This window comes from Mirounga angustirostris, unplaced genomic scaffold (genome assembly GCF_029215605.1).
Source record: "Mirounga angustirostris isolate CCGP_5_RB_7025 unplaced genomic scaffold, mMirAng1.0.hap1 SCAF_13, whole genome shotgun sequence".
Lineage (NCBI taxonomy): Eukaryota > Metazoa > Chordata > Mammalia > Carnivora > Phocidae > Mirounga > Mirounga angustirostris.
This window is the reverse complement of record NW_026991721.1, coordinates 3813555-3831273: the sequence shown is the minus strand read 5'-3', so window position 1 is coordinate 3831273 and position 17719 is coordinate 3813555. Positions and strand designations below refer to the sequence as shown.

General features: G+C 55.3%; 1 protein-coding gene across 1 annotated transcript; it reads right to left on the bottom strand.

The window, feature by feature from the left end:
• Nucleotides 1-7225: 7225 nt before the first annotated feature.
• Nucleotides 7226-15488, bottom strand: LTO1 (LTO1 maturation factor of ABCE1). Its single transcript, XM_045893086.3, has 6 exons — nt 15419-15488; nt 13969-14074; nt 12514-12584; nt 9261-9378; nt 8840-8952; nt 7226-8342 (listed from the first exon to the last, which is right to left on the bottom strand). The coding sequence occupies exons 1-5, from the start codon at nt 15466-15468 to the stop codon at nt 8884-8886; spliced, it is 414 nt and encodes a 137-aa protein (XP_045749042.1). The 5' UTR covers nt 15469-15488; the 3' UTR covers nt 7226-8342; nt 8840-8883.
• Between the last annotated feature and the right edge of the window lie 2231 nt (nt 15489-17719).

Below are 17719 nucleotides of genomic sequence, written 5' to 3'. Positions count from 1 at the left end.
CAGGACGCCTTGCGGAGGCGGCTCCTACCACCTGAGTGGCGAGATCAGGATCAGCTCCCAGCCCACGTCTCCCCAGCACCCCCCCACCAGGCTATTTGCAGATAGGAAAATAAACAAGCCAGCTTTCCCCAACCCTCTGGCGCAAACTTGCTGTTTGCTCTCGGTGAATCACGGTCCCGGTCCCCGAGGCACCCCCAGCTTGGGGAGGACAGCAGAGCGCATGTTTGGGCTTCAGTCCGGTGGCCTTTCACGCGGACCCAGTGACCTGGGAGACCTAGCGGACACCTGTGACGTCCACCTCGGCTTCAGATGCACGTGGCCGGCCTCGTTTCCAGCCCAAGGTGGGGAGTGGACAGGGAAGGCAGCAGCAGGCCTCAGGGCCAGCTCCACGGGGCCTGGGCCTCTTCCCAGAGTCTGGGGTCCCCAGCGTGTCTTCAACGCCCGCCCCCCGCCCCCGGGCTGTCGGGTGGTGAGTGCCCAGAAGGGAAGCCGGGTCACATGCCAAGGATATCACTCCTTGTCAGGTCAATTTGCTGGGGCCTTTATGAGGCTCCTGCTGTATACAGCCCTGCTCCACAGGGTGCCCCTCCTCCCAGCGGGAAGCCTCCAGATGGGCTACGCACTGGAGCACCTGGGAGCAGCGTGGGTGCGCTGGGACTGGGATTGCTTCTTTCCCCACAGCAGCCCCACGCTGGGCAGGTACACCGAAGGGGCCTCTGACACAGCAGACCGAGGGGCGGTCAGAGCCAGGGGAGGCACCCAGCCCCAGGGGCAAGCCAGAGGTATCCTGAGGAGCGGTTTCAGGGGAGCAGAGGTAACAATCTCACTGCATCAGGTTCAAGCAGAAATCGGGGTGAGCAAGTGGGGGAGCCAGGCCTGCAGAACTGGTCCGCGGGTTCAGTGGAAAGGCAGGGAGGCATGGGTGGGGAGGGGAGAGCCGGAGCCCCCGCGCAGTGCAGAGGGCAGTGGGGAGGAGGGCTCTGGAATCCTCCATACCCCGCCTCGGGTCTTTCTGGAAGATCCCAGGAAAGGACTCTAGGCCTGACCTGGCAAAGCACCCACCCTGTCCCCTGGTGGGAGGTCTGGCTGCCCCAAGCATCTGTGAGAGAAAACAAATGGCCTTTGAGGGACTTCTGGGATGAAGTCACCCCCTGCTGCCCCTCTCCCAAGCCCGAAAGCCTATCCTCGCTGGGCCCCACCGCCTCACCTGGGACCTGCCCTACCTCCCAACCACCTGTGCCCAAACCCTCAGGGGCCTCTAGCTCCTTCCAGCTCCATCCAAGGTCCTGACACCTAAGCCAGCTCTCCCCTTCAACCCTGTCCACCCCCACCCATCTTCCCCCGCACCGCTCCCCTCACCTCACCTCTGCCCCCTCCCTCCTGTTCCCCCAGCCTCAGGCTCTCCAGCCCCGAGTCTGCACCCATGGGACCACAGGTACACCAAACTACTTCCTGCCTCCAGTTCTGTGCCTGAAGTGCCCCCCTCCCGTCGGGGGCCCCCTGCAGGCGTTCCCACCCCTGGCCCTGGCAGGTGGCTCTGGGAGGTCCAGGAATCACGATAGCTGGGTGCTCCCCACTCTGGGCTATGAGCCCCCGAGGACAGGTGCCTTGCTGTTCCTTCTCTGCGGCCCTATTCCCAGCCTGGCAAATGGTAGGTGTTCAGAAGTGGGAACGGGACCAGAATGGAAAGGGCAGCATCCCTGGGCCCACGGGCCAGGCCCAGCTTGCTTTGTGAGCTGCAGAGGGGCAGCCCTGCCTGACCCAGGGTGCGGTGGGCAGACCCCCGCGTCATGAGGACACGGCGCTGAGCTGGAAGGTGAGTCAGATCTGCAGAGGTGGACACTGCCGGGCTCCTAGGGGCCACGGCCACAGCCACCATGTCAGGCTCCCAGAACCCATCTGAGCCTGTGGCCCCCGGGGCCTCCTGGAAGCCTCGCTGCCCGCACACCTTGGCTCGGCGACTGGTTGGGGACAGTCACACCACAGGCCACTCCCAGCGGCGGGCACCGCAGCTTGGGCTAGAGAGGGACACATGTACCCAGCGGGCTGGCGGCGTGGGGCGTGCGCCCCGCGCGCTGGACAGGCCTCTGCAGGACACCAGGCTGTCGTCCCAGGAATGCCTTTGATCAGGAGTTTGTGCAGAGGGGGCCGCAGCCCAGGGCTTCTAATCCGTCCCCACAGCCCCCTGGCCCGCCGGCCCCCAGCCCTGAGCCACACTGAGGCCCGGGGCAGACAACAGCCAGCCGACGGTGGGCGGGCAGCTCCGGCCTGGGCCTTGGGGCCCACATCCGGGGCACTGTCACGGCCACTCACAGGGGCACGCAAGGAGGGTGGGGGAGAGGAATACGGAGCCCTCCTGAGGGCGCTTCAGTCGGCCTTGAGCCTCCGAGAAGGCTGGGGCCACCAATCCTTTTCCTTTTCGGCTACAGGCGGTGGAGACAGGCGGCTGTCTCCACATGGCCTCCCTCTGAGCTGAGCGTCCCAGGCCCCGGCCCCTGGCGCTCTTGCCCTCGCCCAGCTCAGGAGAGTCACAGCCCCTGCTCACCGAGCACAAACGGTGGACCAGGCATTGTGCTCAGGGCCCAACACACGGTCTCCCCCTAAATCCTGAAACCACCTGGTGAGCGGGCCCTGTGTTCTCATGGCTGCAATCTCCGCCTTCTAGGCCAAGGGCGGGCAGGTTCTACAGAAAGGGTTAGGGGGGGGGCCGAGCCTCTGCTGGCCACAGGGTCTCCGTCCCGCTCAACTGCGCCCTGGGGCAAAAGCAGCCCCGGATGGCGGTGAACGAATGAGCGAAGCCGCGTGCCAGTCGGGCTTTGTGTGCCCAAATGGGCAGTGGGCCGCAGGGGGGCTGAGGGTGGCAGTTTCAGCCTCCTGTGGTAGATGAGGAAACCAGGGCCCAGAGAGGGGACCGTAACTGGGCCAGGATCACACAGCCCGGAAACTGCTGGGGCCGGGCCCAGGGCCAGATTTGTGTCTGGAGCCTGTCCTCCTATCCACTGGCGTGGCTGCTTGTCCCTCCGCCCCTCACCCTCCCCCCACCCCGGCTCGTGCTCTGTTTTGTCTTTCAAATACATAAATAAAATCTTTAAAAAACATTTTTTTAATTCAATAAATAAATAAATAAATAAGTAAAATGGACGAAGCCTTCATGTGGCTCTTTTCACCCAAAGGCAAGTGCATGCACTTGGGGCCCAGCTTTGCCAGGAGGCCCAGGGGGCGAGGTCAGGTCCACCAATGTCCAAGGCTTCAAGTCAGCAGTCCCTGAAGTCAGGCCAGTGTCTTGGTCAGTGCGCCTGGAGAAGGACAGCCAGGCCCACTGGCAGCAGAGGTGTAAGGTGACCGACTGTCATGCAGAAAGAAAGCTCACACACACATACATGCACGCAGTACACATACGTGTTTTGGAGGAAAAGACCCAGGGGTTGGATCTTGGCCCCGCCACCTTCCGGCTGTGTGTCTTTACCTCTCTGCGCCTCTATTTTCTCATCTGAAAAATGGGGATAATTGTGTGTACGAGAACGGAGGCTCGGAGGAGGGCAGGGCGTTGTCTGATGCTCGGACTCTCTGACCTGACCCAGCCCAGAACAGGGGCCCAGTAACCTCAGTTCAGTGAGCGCTTTTTGGGGTGAGGGCTACACGGCCCGAGTGTGTGCGTTACTTAGCACGGCGCCCGACACAGTCACTCCTCAATAAAGGCCAGCATCACCCCATGCGTCATCCAGGTGTGGAAGGAGAGGCTCTCCGGGTGGCAGGGGCAAGGCCATACTTCCTTCCCTCTTTGGGCTCATGAAGCAGACAGTTCTTGTTCTTCGTGCCAGCCCCAATCCCCTGCCTGGTGCTGACCATTCTGCTCTGTGGCTTGCTTGGGTGGGAATGACCCCATCCCCAGCTCCAGGACAGGCGCTGACAGGCTCAAACCCAACAGCACATCCGCCCCCCACCCCAGGTGGCAGGCTCAAGGGTGAATGTGAAATCTAACAGAGCCAACGAGACAGGGAGAGACATTTTCTGAAGCTTCTGAAAAAGAGAGCCTTCCCCTCTCTTCCTCAGGACTCCGGGGGCTGGTGTGGCTCTTCCACCACCCTGACGGGGCTGCTGTGGGCCACAGGGTGGACTCTGAGCTTGAGGCCAGCCCTGCGGCAGAGCAGAAAGAAGGTACCAGCTCTCTGGACAAGCTGCTGGATCAAGCCTCTCCTGAAGGGAGATCCCCCCTTTTGTTCCAGGAGACAGTTACTATCCTTCTGTTTAAGTCCATTGATATGGGTTTCCTGTCGTTTGGTGCTCAAAGATTCTTAACTATAACAACGTACGTGTGTTTTCTACCTTTTCCAGATTTAACGATATAAACCCCAATATAAACGATAGGGCTGAGTTCTAGAGGCTGGAAGTCTGAAATCAAGGTGTGGTCAGGGCCACGCTCTCTCAGCCTCCAGTGGCTGCTGGTTAGCACCCCTTCTGGCTTATAGCTGCATCACTCCCATCTCGGCCCTGCCTGCGCCTCTGCCTTCACATGGCATCCCCTCCCTGTATGTGTCTCCTCTCCTTACGAGGACAGTCACGCTCCCCCACGCAAGTACGACCCATCTTAACTTACGCCTAAATCACATCGGCAAAGACCCTACTTCTGAATGAGGTCGCAGTCAAAGGTACCAGGGGCTAGCTCTGCAACATGGCTTTTTTTTGGGGGGGGGGGACAATTCAACCTGAAACAGGTGAATTTCAGGGGATTCAGTGAGCACCCCGCCATTCCAGGGGCACTCCCCCACAGGGAACAGCAGGTGCTCAGTGAATCCTGTATAAAAGATGGAACCAACCCATCACTAAGGCTTCAGTGAGCAAGCGTTTCCAGGGCACTTGCGCTCCCCAGCACATCACTCTTGAGCAGTGGAAACGGGGTCATGCTTGGGTACCACCCAAGACAGAACCTCCAGCCCCACCACCCAAGGCCCAGCTGATCTGCTACAGGGCCCTAGAGAGACGTGGCCAAAGCGCTGTCTCCGCAGGGCCCCCGAGGGACAGACCAGCAAGGACTTTGATGCCAAGGAAGGACGATTTTAATCAGAAAGGAGTTAGAAGTCCCCGAAGAGTTAGGAGTGACTTTCCTTCTCGGACAAGGAATCTGCAAAGCCCCAGCTGGGCCACTTAATCACGTGGACTTGGACAAGCCATCCAGCCTTCCGTGGCAGGGCCCTCAACTACAGGACTCCGATCCTGTAGGAATTGGGACACTGTGCCCACTTGTCTCTGGTCAACCATCCCTGCTTGGTGACTTCAGTTTCCTGAGTCAAAGACCAGCTCCCCACTTCATTCATTCAGGACTGGGATTACCGTAGGAATTAGGAGGACCTCACAGGGTAATTACAGTTTTCGATCTCTCCAAATTACACTGCTGTTCTCAGATAGGACGGGAAATGGTCTGTGGGGCTGAGGTCACATGAGAGCTCATAAAGCAGTAGGGTGAAGGGTACCTCCTCTAGGAAGCCCTCCCTGCCCACCTTCCCCTTCCCTCATTCTGAACACACCACTTACAGGCTCCCCAAGTGCCTCCAAATCCTTTTCTCACCCTGGGTGGAGAAAAAGCATGGTGAATATGAAATAAAAAGTAAACCGTGGCCCTCTCCTAGGACAGTTTGGCCTGTACAGACTGCCCTTGGTCCCGATGACTCACATTCCAGAATTCGATGAAGCAGCTCCAGGTGAAATGTTTTCTCCTCTCCTAAGTCCTAGGTCAACATTCTTTCCCAGCAGCCGCTCAGGGTGGCTACGGGCTGTGTCCCCAAAATTCCAATGTTGAAATCCTGACCCCCAGCACCTCATAACGTCACCGTATCTGGAGACGGGGGTCTTTAAAGAAGTGATCAAGGTAACATGAGGTCACCAGGGTGGGCCCTGATCCAGTGTGACTGGGGTCCTTACAGGACACAGACACACACGGTGGGACAACCCCATGAGGACACAGGGAGAGCATGGCCGTCCATACACAAGGAGAGAGGCCTCAGGAGGACCCCACCCCGCCCGCGCCTGGACCTCGGGCTTTGGCCTCCAGGACCAGGAGACGGTACTTGTCTGTTGAGTGAGCCTCATCTGTGGTGTCTGTTATGGTGGCCTGAGTGGACCAATAGTGGCACAAAATATGCTGGGAGTTTCCAGCAGGAAGGAGAGAGCAGGCCAAAGCTCTGGGAAACCAATGTTTTTGTTCCATCAGAAAGGAACAAAACCCACACCAGAGAGCTCCCAAACTCAAGGCCAATCTGGACAAAGGTCAACATCCAAGAGAAGTAGGTACACAGGACAGGATCGGATGGGATGGGGGAGAGCAAGCAGGATACCTTGCCTGTGAACAACAGAAACCGCCCCCCCAAACAGCCTTGAACTAGAGTAAGACATTCATCAGCTCGTGTAACATGAAGTCCAAAAGCAAAGCAGCTCAGGGGCTGGCTGTCAGCTGCTCAAGGTCACCAGGGCCAGGTTCTCTCCAGAGCTCTGCTACACGTGCCCAGGTGTGGCTTCATCCAGAGCCAGGGATCAGCTGCCTGTAGTAAGCCCAGGTGTCACCTCCATGGGACAAGTAATTCCATGGGACAACTTCCAAAATAGGTAAGATCTCTCTCCAGAGTGACCTAACCTTTCCCAGAGGCCCTCAGGAGACTTCCACTACCATCTCTTCGGCCAAGAAGAGCCATGCTCACACCTGACCCATCAATGCAGATGGCATCACCTGGGACAGAGCAAAGGAAGCGTTAAGGTGCCCTGTTTGTGCCGTAATCGGGGTCTGTCAGGGCGACCAGAGGTTCCTGGAAACCGAATCCAGGCAGGCACAGGTCAAGCCTGGTGTCCGGAGAGACCTGAAGGAAATCAGGAGGCAGCTCCACCTCCCGTGGCTGCCTGCGGCTCACACGAAACCCCGGAACGGGAGGCCGAGACTGTGGGGGACAGAGAGGGAGTCTGGGCAGGAGGGATCAGTTACAACGGCTGACAGGTGGCTGAGCCAGGGTCCTTGAGGAGGAATGAACCCCTCCTCTAACGTTCATCACGGGGCACCATTCTCTCGCAGGAACTGTGTCTACAACATGTTTTAATGAGACATGTGGACAGAAACGTAACAGGAAGCAGCGGTCTGGCCCACTCAATACACGCCTGCCCTCGGACCTGGATCCCAGATACCTTGGAGTAAGGAATGAATTTGCTGGATATCACATTATAAATGCTCCCACAGACAGCCTTTTGCTTTAAAACTGGCTATTTATTTTTCTCTCCACTTGTGAAAGTAATATATTACCACAATAGAGAACTTAGAAAACACAACAATCCATCAAGGAAAACCACCACAGTCGCCCCCTCCCCACCCCCTGGCCCGTCCCACTGGCGAGGGAGGTCGGCTGCTGGCCTTGGTGGCCGCGGGATCGGGTCGCGGGCAGGCGCTGGCTACGGCCGTGAGCACGCCAGCTCCCGGGAGCTCGGGCGGCCAAGGCCAGGGCCGTGCTCGGGGACTCACACGCCAGCGGCGGCATGGCAGGGTCAAGCCCCGGTCTCTCCCTCAGCACACTGACCCAGGGAACCGGACGAGAGGGAAGCAAACACCCACACCTGCTCCTGCGGGGCCCCCAGCCGAGTCTCCCGGCGGGCTCTCAGGACCACCGGCTTGGGCAGCATGGCAACAACCGCTAAGACGATCCAGGATGATGTTAAAAACTGGAACAGATTCCCGGTTACCCCTTTATTCGTCTCACGCATGACTTTCAGACACGCTGCCTCGGACGGGAGCAGGCGGGACCTGCCAGCGATGCTGGGGGCACCCCCCTGGGGGGTGCGCAAGGGGACGGGCAGAGAGATGCTCAAGAATCACTGACGGAACCTCCTACAGCCCCCAGTACCTCCCTGTGGATACAGATGCCTGCGAAGTACGGGCAGAAGACAAGAGGAGTCGTGTTACAGGAGATACCCAGTGTCCTCAACGCAAGGCTCCCGAACTCTGTAGAGACAGCAGCAGCCCAACATTCAGTCTTTGGCCTGAAGTATTTCCCGCCTTAACCATTTTAATGCTGCAAAGCCCCACCCCCATCTGGAAACGGTGTGAAGAGTATGTCCAGGCTCCCTCTGAAGCCCCTCTCAGCCAGATGCCGTGTCACCTGGCCACAGTGACTCCCCGTGGCTCCACGGAGCACAGTGGGGACCCGCGCACCCTGGGCCTGAGAACAGCGACCCACTCCATCGCCGTGACCGCGCGTTCCAGGGCAGGCAGCACAAGATGGCGGTGACAGGCAGGCGCAGGATCGGAGTCCGAGCTCTGCTGCTGATCCCTTGGACTGGGCAGTCCCCGCGGGCCTCGGTTTCCTCATCTGTAAAGTGGGAACACTGAAGGGATTACACAGAACAGGGAAGCCCAGCGCCCAGCACCGGCACATCCTCAGGGTCAGTGAATGTCAGCCCTGGCACACCGCCTCCAACTCACGTCACATCAACCCTGGTGCTCTCAGTTCCTAAAAAACTGCTCTTCTGAGCGCCAAGTCCAGGCTCGGGGGGTAATCCTAGCCAGAGCCACCCCCGGTCTAGAACCGGCCAGGCCTGCCCAGCTGGAGGGGACCACAGGCCAGCAACCCTGGACCAGGAGTGAGCGGCCTCACGAGGGCTCTGGCAGGGACTCAGACTGCAGAGCAGACAGGGCCCAACAAAGGCTGAGCCTGTGTGGAGGGGCCACAGGGGGCACCCAGGCGACACAGGCAGCCCCCGGGGAGAAGGAAGCCCTTTCACTGGCCAAACTGGAACCCTCCCCACAGAACAATGAATACTCCATCATTGTTTTGCCTTGAATCACATTTTTAAACACTGAACATACGGACATCTGTTCCTTGATGTTTCGTCTTTGTTCATCTGTCATCCTCAAAATGAAAGTCCAGAACCTTCCGCACTAATTTTAAAGTCCGGCTGAACATTTAGTAATGAACAAAGCTGAAAACACAGAAGAAAAAAGATGTATTTTTTTTAAATCTTATATATTTCTACTCACAAATTAGAACAAAACTTTCTCTCTACCTACAGCTTTTCGTGTCTACACAACCCCTAAAGTTCTAACGACTGTTCATCCTCTAGACTGACTTCAGTTTTCTCATATAGAAACATAAAAATGATGTGCTTCTGTGGACCACGCACAAAACACAAGCAGCCCCGAGACCACGAGCGACATGAGCACCCAGGACCGCACACAGCTGGCTCGGAGAAAGGCACTCCTATCAAAGAGAGACACGCAGTGGACAAACCTGTTTAAATTTCCCTCTAATTCTGTCTAAGTCCTCGTGAAGTTTATCGTAAGTAGGGTCATCGTAAGGGAACTTCTCAATCATTCCAATCAACGATTCTAAGGCCTTCATCTTTTTGCTGTAAAGCACAGAAATAAAAACTTTTAGTCCTTTGTACACAGTGGGCTCTGCTTATGTAACAACGACCCTGATCACTTACTTGAAAGCAATGGGCGTGCTCAGCATGCCTGAGTCCAGAAGCCGGATGAATAATTTTCTCACTACACTCAATATTTATTTACCTAGCAACGTACCCTTGCCCACACCCCGCACTCAACATCAAGTACGTATCAAGCTTATGGATATACCTGTATCCCAGCCAGGGAGCAAGCAACTGAGGCAACCCGCCGACCTCCCCTAGGTCACAGACGTGGGAACAGACAAAACCAGGCAAGAAAAGAGCGGTGGGACACGATCTAGCCTGTTGTAGGCCTGGGATTTTTCCGGGACCCAGAAATGTCACGCTCACAGCCTTGGGGAGTTCAGCGGCAGGTAGACCAGCAAGCCCCTCCCTCCAAAGGGCAAGAATCAGTGTCTGGTATCTGGGTCCAGTTCCCTCTCCCAGGAAGGCAAAGCTCTGCTGGGAGGCGAGGTGGCTCCCAGGCCCTCGGGTATTTAACTTCTCTGTAACATGCACATTTAACAGCCACCTCACGGCTTTCAAGGGAAGTAACCTCCGTAAAGCCCAAAACCTAGCACAGGGTAGGTGTTCAGTAAGCGTGAAGTCTCCTGGCTTCCATGGGACCCTGGATACCGGGGCTCACACCTGGGGGTGGGGGAGACCATTCCCAGATGTGCACATCTGGGAAATGCACAGTGATCCTGACAAGCACCCTCCCCTAGACCACACTGGGTCATCTGAGTGTCAGAAGGATGCTAGGTATTTGATTAATGGGAATTCAACAGAACTCTTCCCCAGGATGACTCAAAAGCAACCAACATCTCCTAAGTACCTGCTCATAACTGCTATTTTTAGGTACGCAAGGAAGTCTGCCGACGGCAAGTCGGTTTATGAGAACGAGATGGCTACCTAATACAAACTGTAAAAGGTCAAAAGGAAGTAAATTAAAGCAACAAAGCACTCGGTTTCCAGGGCGATGGAAGGCCAATGCCAACATGTGGGAAACGGCTGTATTCCAGCGTGGTAAGAATGCCAGCCACTTTTAACTAGGCAAGTAGCAACTTACTCTTCTCTGGTCAGTGAAGCTACTCGAAACACACCCAGCCCGTCACACCGTCAAAGTCGGTGTGCGTCAGGGGGGTGTGCCCGCTCCCGGCTGATCCAACAACACGGCAGAGCTCAAGCTCAGCCCTGGCCAAACGCTGGCCTGCACACGGCCCCACCAGGCTGCTGGGCGGGGGGCACCTCCGAGTCCATCAGGAAGCCACGGTCGTCTGACATAAAGCCCCATCCTTCAGTCTGAGATACCGCCTTCCGTGGTTTCTCTGGCGTTAAAAGCCCCTTATCTTACTGAATGATAACGCAGATAGGGATTTTCCCTTACTTGGAACGTAAAGAAACAGAAGATCCTCTATCAGCCTTCTACCATTATTTAAAAACCGTACTAACATAAGAATGCAAAAAACCGTGACCCACAGCCCTAGGAGACAGGCTTCTAGGTTGCGTTTCAAGGAGGCCCTCGAGCTGCGCTGGTGGGGAGGGGGCGACAGCGAGGCGCGCTGGACGGCTTCTGCCAGCCCCCAGCCAACCAGCGCGGGCCCCCCTCTAGCTGAGACAGACAGGGTGCGTGGCTTTAAGAAATTAGGGGGCCGCTGCTCGGGGGGCCGGGGCGGCAGCCCCTGGGTGTGCGACCCTCCACGCAGGGTACGGCGCTCCTCTAGGAGCCGGCACATGTCGGAGTCACGGAGAAGGGGAGGCTGAGGGAGAGCTCCAAGGACGGCCTTGCTCATCCTCTGACGGACTGGAGCGCAGAGCGGAGAGGAGCGGAGAAGAGAGCCAAGCTCGGCTTTGACTGCCACCCAGTGGCGCCCCAAGTTGCCAAGCGCCATCCCAACCGCTCTCGCAGTCCTCAGAGGACCATCCCCACCCCGGCTGCGCCTCGGCTCCCGTATACATCTGGTCCACTGCCAGCAACTCGTGCTGCCGGAGCGGCCCAGGGACTCCATCGGGGTAGGGCAGGCCATCTCAGCATCACCCACAGTCAGCTGTGAGCACCCTTGTCCTCATATTCGAATACAGAGGTGCCCAAATTTTAGAAATTCAAAATATTTCAAGTAAGACGAATCACTCGGACAGGGGACTGCCACCTTCCCTGCTGTCATCCACTCTCCTTGGGCCCCTCCCAGGCCAGGCAAAGGCAGCAGACATCAGGAGGCAGGGCACCAGCCGAAGCGGACTCTGGGCTCCCAGGAGCAGCGGGAGAGCCAGGCCACCCGTGCCTTTCACCTCAGGGTTCGTTCCCAGGTTAAGAATGAAGACAGATGGGCGCTTGGGTGGCTCAGTTGGTTGGGCGACTGCCTTCGGCTCAGGTCATGATCCTGGAGTCCCGGGATCGAGTCCCGCATCGGGCTCCCTGACCCTCCTCCCTCTCATGCTCTCTGTCTCTCATTCTCTCTGTCTCAAATAAATAAATAAATAAATAAAAATCTATTAAAAAAAAAAAAAGAATGAAGACAGATGTGCAACAGGGTCCCGGGGGCTTCGGCGGGTAGCACATGGCGAGAACAGTTTAAAAAGACTACAAATGATCCGAAAAATAGCTAGCATTTACTCAGTGCCTCCAAGAACCAAACACGTGTTAAACACGCCACCTTATCTCACTAGCACACCTCGCTGGCTGCACTAAAAACCTAGTGACAACAGAGTCACCATTTCCAACCCTAGTCATACCAAGGTTACCGTACTGCGTTTATCAGAAGCTCCGAGGAAAGATAAACGAGAAGACAGCATCCACTTCAACATTATTTTACTGGCAGGGGATCTAAAATCCACTTGGTGCTCTGATGCTTGCAGGGAAAAGGCCGAGGGCCCCAAGAAGGCTCGACAAGTAATAACGCGTGTTCACCAGACACCGAAAATGAGCTCTGCGCTAGTTACGATTTCCTGTGAATATGTGACAACATTCAAATTTGGTCTATTTTCTCCACGTGACAGATGAGGAAAACTGAGGCACGAACTGCCCCAAGTCAGAGTAAGCTATGGAACCACACTCCTCCTCCACACAATGAAAAAGAAAGAAGTCTTAAACTTTACCTGTCTTTCTTAGTGGTACAACTGTGAAGGAGACCTCTCCAAGCGAAAGCAAAGCCTTGATAGCACCCAATCTGTGAATTCACAAAACAGTTAAGCGTGAAATTAATAAGCAACAAGCTACACTGTATCTAATTATCAAGCTCTCGAAACTAAAGGTGGGGAGGAAGGACAGTGGTGCTTCTCACGCTGCGGTTCTGGAAGCACCTGCTGGGCACGAGACCACAGAAGTCAGGTGGCCGAGCCTTCAGTGGGGCGGCAGCCTCCCAGAAGGTGCCGCTGGGCCCGCCCCTGGGTCTGCATGTCCTGTGTGGTCCCCTCTGACTGCAGCGGGGTGGCCCCGCGCATGGCTGCTGAATTTAGGCATAGCAGACGACGTCACTCCTGCCTTGTTGTCTTGCATCACTGACCCAAGGGTCATGAGGCCACTCCAGCAGCCCTATGGAGAGGTCCACGCGGCAAGAGCAGCTGTGTGAGTAAGCCCTCTCAGAAGTGGCCCTCCCAGCCCCAGGCGAGCCTTCCCATGGCTGCAGGCAGGACTCCAGCACCGTGCGGCCCGGAGCCAGAACCACCCAGTCCAGCGTGTTGTCGGAGGCCCACACAGTTTGTGGTGATCCTGACTGCCACAGGCTGTCATTCAGAGCCGGTCCTCTGTAGCAAGGCCGGTCGTCCATAGCGAGGGCCCAGCGAGGGCAAAGGGCAGAAGAGAAGACGACTATGGATTTCAGAGGACTTCAATGGGAAGGGGTGACACAGGGTAAGGATTCAGGTGGCGGAAGCACCGTGATACGCTGGCGTAAACTGAGGTGGCCGAGGACCGGCTTTCTCATTCCCCAGACCGTACCACTTCATCCTCCTTACACAGGCACACCTCAGAGAGACACGGGTTCGGTTCCGGACCACCGCGACAGTGAACGGCTTGGTTTCCCAGCGCATAGGAAAGTTGTGTTTACACCACACTCTACTCTACCATGGGTGCAACAGCAATATGTCCTCAAAATAATGTACACACCTTCAGTAAAAAATACTTCACTGCTAAAAAACACTAACCCTCATCAGACTCTCAGCGAGTCATAATCACTGATGACTGATCACCGAAGCGAATGTAATAATGAAAAGGTTTGAAATGCAAGAATCACCGAAGTGTGACACAGACACAAGAAGTGAGCAAATACTGCTGGAAAAAATGGTGCTGACAGCCTGCCTGGCACGGGAGTGCACAGACCTTCCATCTGTAAAAATCACAGTATCTGTGGAGCGCAGAGACGAGGCGTGCTCGCACACCAACGTGCTCTGTCCTTCTGGATGAAGAATGTTGCTCCATCAACATTCTCTAGTCCACCGCCGTTTAAACAGGCCTCCAGTTCTGGCTCTACCATACTGATCATCACAGTAAACTATAAACTATGAGTGAAAAGGATTCATTTTTAAAAATAAGGGCGGGGGGGTCCCACTCACCTCAGATCCAATTTTGGCTCCATGTAACGTGCCATACTGTCTTCCTTCGATTATACCCAAACTGTTGCCTGCTTCATAGCCTTCCTGATATCCTTCCCCGTGAAACCTGCGATGGAGAAGCAAGCTTGATCAAAGAAACAGGAGAAAAGAGTGTATTTCCTGGAAGAAAATTTTTCCAGGAATTTTCTCTCCCATATTACCCAGAGTCAGCAAGACAAGACACAGTACAGTAGAAAGGGTATCGAATTTAAGTCACAGGCCACGATCCCAGCTCTACCCCCTCAGTCTCTGCCGGCAAGTCACCACACCTCACGAAGCCCAATCTGCCTCTGGCCGAATTCGTGAATCCCAAACCTGGTAAGATACCAGAAACACAGGGGAAAGTTTTAAAGACACAAATCCAAGGGCCTCGCCCCCGACACTACTCAGCGAGTCTGGAGGAAGGCCCGGGAATCTACTTTTGGAAACCCCCTAGGTGACTCTAGTATGCAGCCAGGTTAGCGAGCCGAAGTTCTGTGAGTCGAAGCTACACACTACGTCAAGCGCTTCAAAACTCTCTGCCACGTACACAGGGCTTTCCGTCACAACTCAGCACACCAGAAGGGAGAAACGCCATCGGATCACCACAAAATGTACGAAGGCAGGGGTGCCCAGCGCAGAGCAACGGCTGGGACTTTGAGGGCTCAGCAGTGGAAGCGGGGCCATCTTAACCCGCAATCACCAAAAACAGAAGTTTGCTGGAGTCCCCAGTGAGGCAGTGTATGCTCCCACTTATTGGCTATGTGACCCTGGGGAGTGATCTCGCCTCCTCATCTGTAAAACACGGTGAAGAACAGGATCTAATCCACAAAGAGGGTTAAAACAGTTAACGGGGACACAACGCTGAGCTCACTGTCGGGTTCGCACAAAGCTCTAAATAAATGTCAGCGGCTGATGGTTAAATGTTCGCTCTCTTTCAGGACTGAGGTCTACTGGCGTCTCAAGCGGGCCGGGCACTGGAAGATGGCCACAGAGCAACCCGCGGGTCCCCACCGTCACGGCGCTGGGCACTCCCAGGGGCTCCGGAGGGAGAGGGATGACGTCTGACACATTCATCAGCATGTCCATGAATGCCGCCGTATGTCCCACCGCGAAGGAACAAGGGAAAGGGGCAGCGCCCAGATGGCAAGGGCCCGTCCCACCCAAGTACCGGGCGTCCCCAGAGGAAGGCAGTCACCAGGGCCAGCAGATGCTCGGGGCCGCCCGCACCGGGAGGCGGGTCTGGGGGAGCGGCTGGGCACGTGGCGCGCCGCCGAGAAGCAAAGCAGCGGCCAGAGCGCCTCGGCCCCACACGCGTCCGCGGCCGTCGCGGGCCCAGGCCGCCCCCCACCCGGCGCCCGCGCCCGCGGCTCACCAGGCCCGCGCTGCCCCCGCAGCCGAGGGCAGACGCTGGCCCGGCCCCACCACCCACCTCTCGTCCGCCATCACGACGGCGTCGAACATGTCTTGACTCCCGGCCATGGCGGCCCCCCGCCCGGCCCGGCTCGCCCCGCCGCCCCGCACGGCCCCCGCCAGCCGCGAGGCTCGAGCGCTCACTCCCCGCGTCCGCGGAGGCGAGGCCACTTCCGGGGGCGGCGGCGCGGGGCAGGCCGGGTAAGGACGGCGCGCGCGAGGGCCCAGCCGGCGCCGCGGGGGCCCGGACGCATGCGCGCCGGGGGCGGGGCCGGCGAAGTCGAGATTTAACCTCTGCCGGAAAGAGGCTTAAAAGTCTACGTGGGACGTCCCGGTGAGCGTGCAGATGCGGTCTTCCCGCAAGAAGAGCCTGGAGGAAATCTCGAAGGGAAAGCCGATGTATTTTACTACGTGAAAATGCAAACGCGCATGCCCAAAGTGGTGATAACGTTAAAAGCCAAGGAGCAATCTGGGGGTGTGCTTGTCCTAAATACTGCAACTAAGGGAACAATGTGTCTGGTTTATAAAGAACTTACCAAAAAGGATAAGCAATGAGTGCATCCTAACAGGGGCGAAGAGATGGGCCAAAGGCTTGAGAGCGGGATTCACCGGTCAGGCAGGCAGAGTGGAGAAGGGGGTGTCTGTGCCCGTGACCTTGGAACTTCACCTCCAGGACTTACTCTGATGTTCGCTCAGCACGGTCTGCACGTGCACCCCGAGGACTCCAGCAGCCGCCAGAAATCGTGTTTGAGGCGAAAGTAAGATCATGGAAAATGCTCCTGATGTTCAAGGAAAAGAAGTCTACGTATCCTCCAAGCCCGACTACGTTAAACGATTACGCTTGTAAAAAGAATGAAAATACACCAAAATGTCCACAGTGACTAGATCTAGATTTTGGAATTACATTGATTTTTAAATGTCCTCTTTTATATTTTTTTCTGAGCAGTAGTAGTCCATGTTTGCACAATGAACTTCAGTTAGGAGCATAAAAAAGCCCCATAGAACTTTTTTTTTTAGAAGATGAAATTAAATAGACTTTGTATATTTTGTTCATTAAATATCTTTTCGTTTTTAGGTGGTTTTTTTTCTTCATCAGCAGATAAAATCACAAAACTTTTGGGATGTAGGAAAAAGAGCAAAACAAGCAAACAAATCTGCTTTCCCACCACTCTGGCCACCAACTAATTTTTTTTTAAAGATCAGGTATATTTCTTTAAAAAATGTATGTATTTATTAGAGAGAGAGTGTGTGCGAGAGAGCACATGCGTGCAGGGGTGGGGCAGAGGGAGAGGGAGAGAGAATCCCAAACCCACTTAGTGCTCAGCACAGAGCAGATGAGGGGCTCCATCCCAGGACCCCAAGACCAGGACATGAACTGAAACAAAGAAGGGCCTGATGCTTAACCAACTGCACCACCCAGGAGCCCTGCCACCAATGAAGTTTTGCTAATTTTGTTACATTTTTCCCTTTGAATTTTCACGTAAAAATAATAATATATGGGGCGCCTGTGTGGCTCAGTTGGTTAAGCGACTGCCTTCGGCTCAGGTCATGATCCCGGGTCCTGGGATCGAGTCCCGCATCGGGCTCCCTGCTCTGCGGGGAGCTTGCTTCTCCCTCTCCCACTCCCCCTGCTTGTGTTCCCTCTCTCGCTGTGTCTCTGTCAAATAAATAAATAAAATCTTTAAAAATAATAATAATAATAATATATGTACAATGTTATACCCTTATCCCCGCCTATTAATGAGTTAATGAAAGTTAACATTGTATTACAAAAATGTCCCAAAAATGTCTCATTATTACATATATAAGATAGATTTTTTAGACATAAACCTCATCAGCTGAAAGAAAATGAAACAAGCTACATCTTTTGGCATGGAAAAAGAGTATGTGGTGGAGAAACAGACCAGTATAGGATAAAACCCATGGATACAAAGACATATACAGGGGTGTCTGGGTGGCTCAGTCAGTTAAGTGTCTGCCTTCAGCTCAGATCATGATCCCGGGTCCTGGGATGAGCCCTGCATCGTCCTCTGGCTCCCTGCTCAGCGGGGAGTCTGCTCCTCCCTCCCATTGTGCTCTCACTGTCTCAAATAAGTAAATAAAATCTTTAAAAAAATAAATAAATAAAGATGTATATAGGAGAGTATGAGTTTTAATTTCAAACTTTCAATAATTGTGCAAAGTTTTGAAAGATTACATGTGTAACAAAAATCAACACTATTCATTCAAACTATTGTTTTGAAAATAAAGCTTTGGAGAGATCTTTCCCCCATGTGTTCCATGGTTATATTCCTAAAATACTGTCTTGAACCCAGATTGT

Bases quoted from the DNA above. Each gene is read 5' to 3' on its own strand.
- LTO1 (XM_045893086.3), bottom strand. From the start codon at position 15,468: ATGGCCGGGAGTCAAGACATGTTCGACGCCGTCGTGATGGCGGACGAG. The intron at 12,585-13,968 runs GTGAGTGGGACC...GTGAATTCACAG, and splicing joins GAGCCAAAATTGGATCTGAG to ATTGGGTGCTATCAAGGCTT. The intron at 9,379-12,513 runs GTAAAGTTTAAG...TGTGCTTTACAG, and splicing joins TGTACCACTAAGAAAGACAG to CAAAAAGATGAAGGCCTTAG.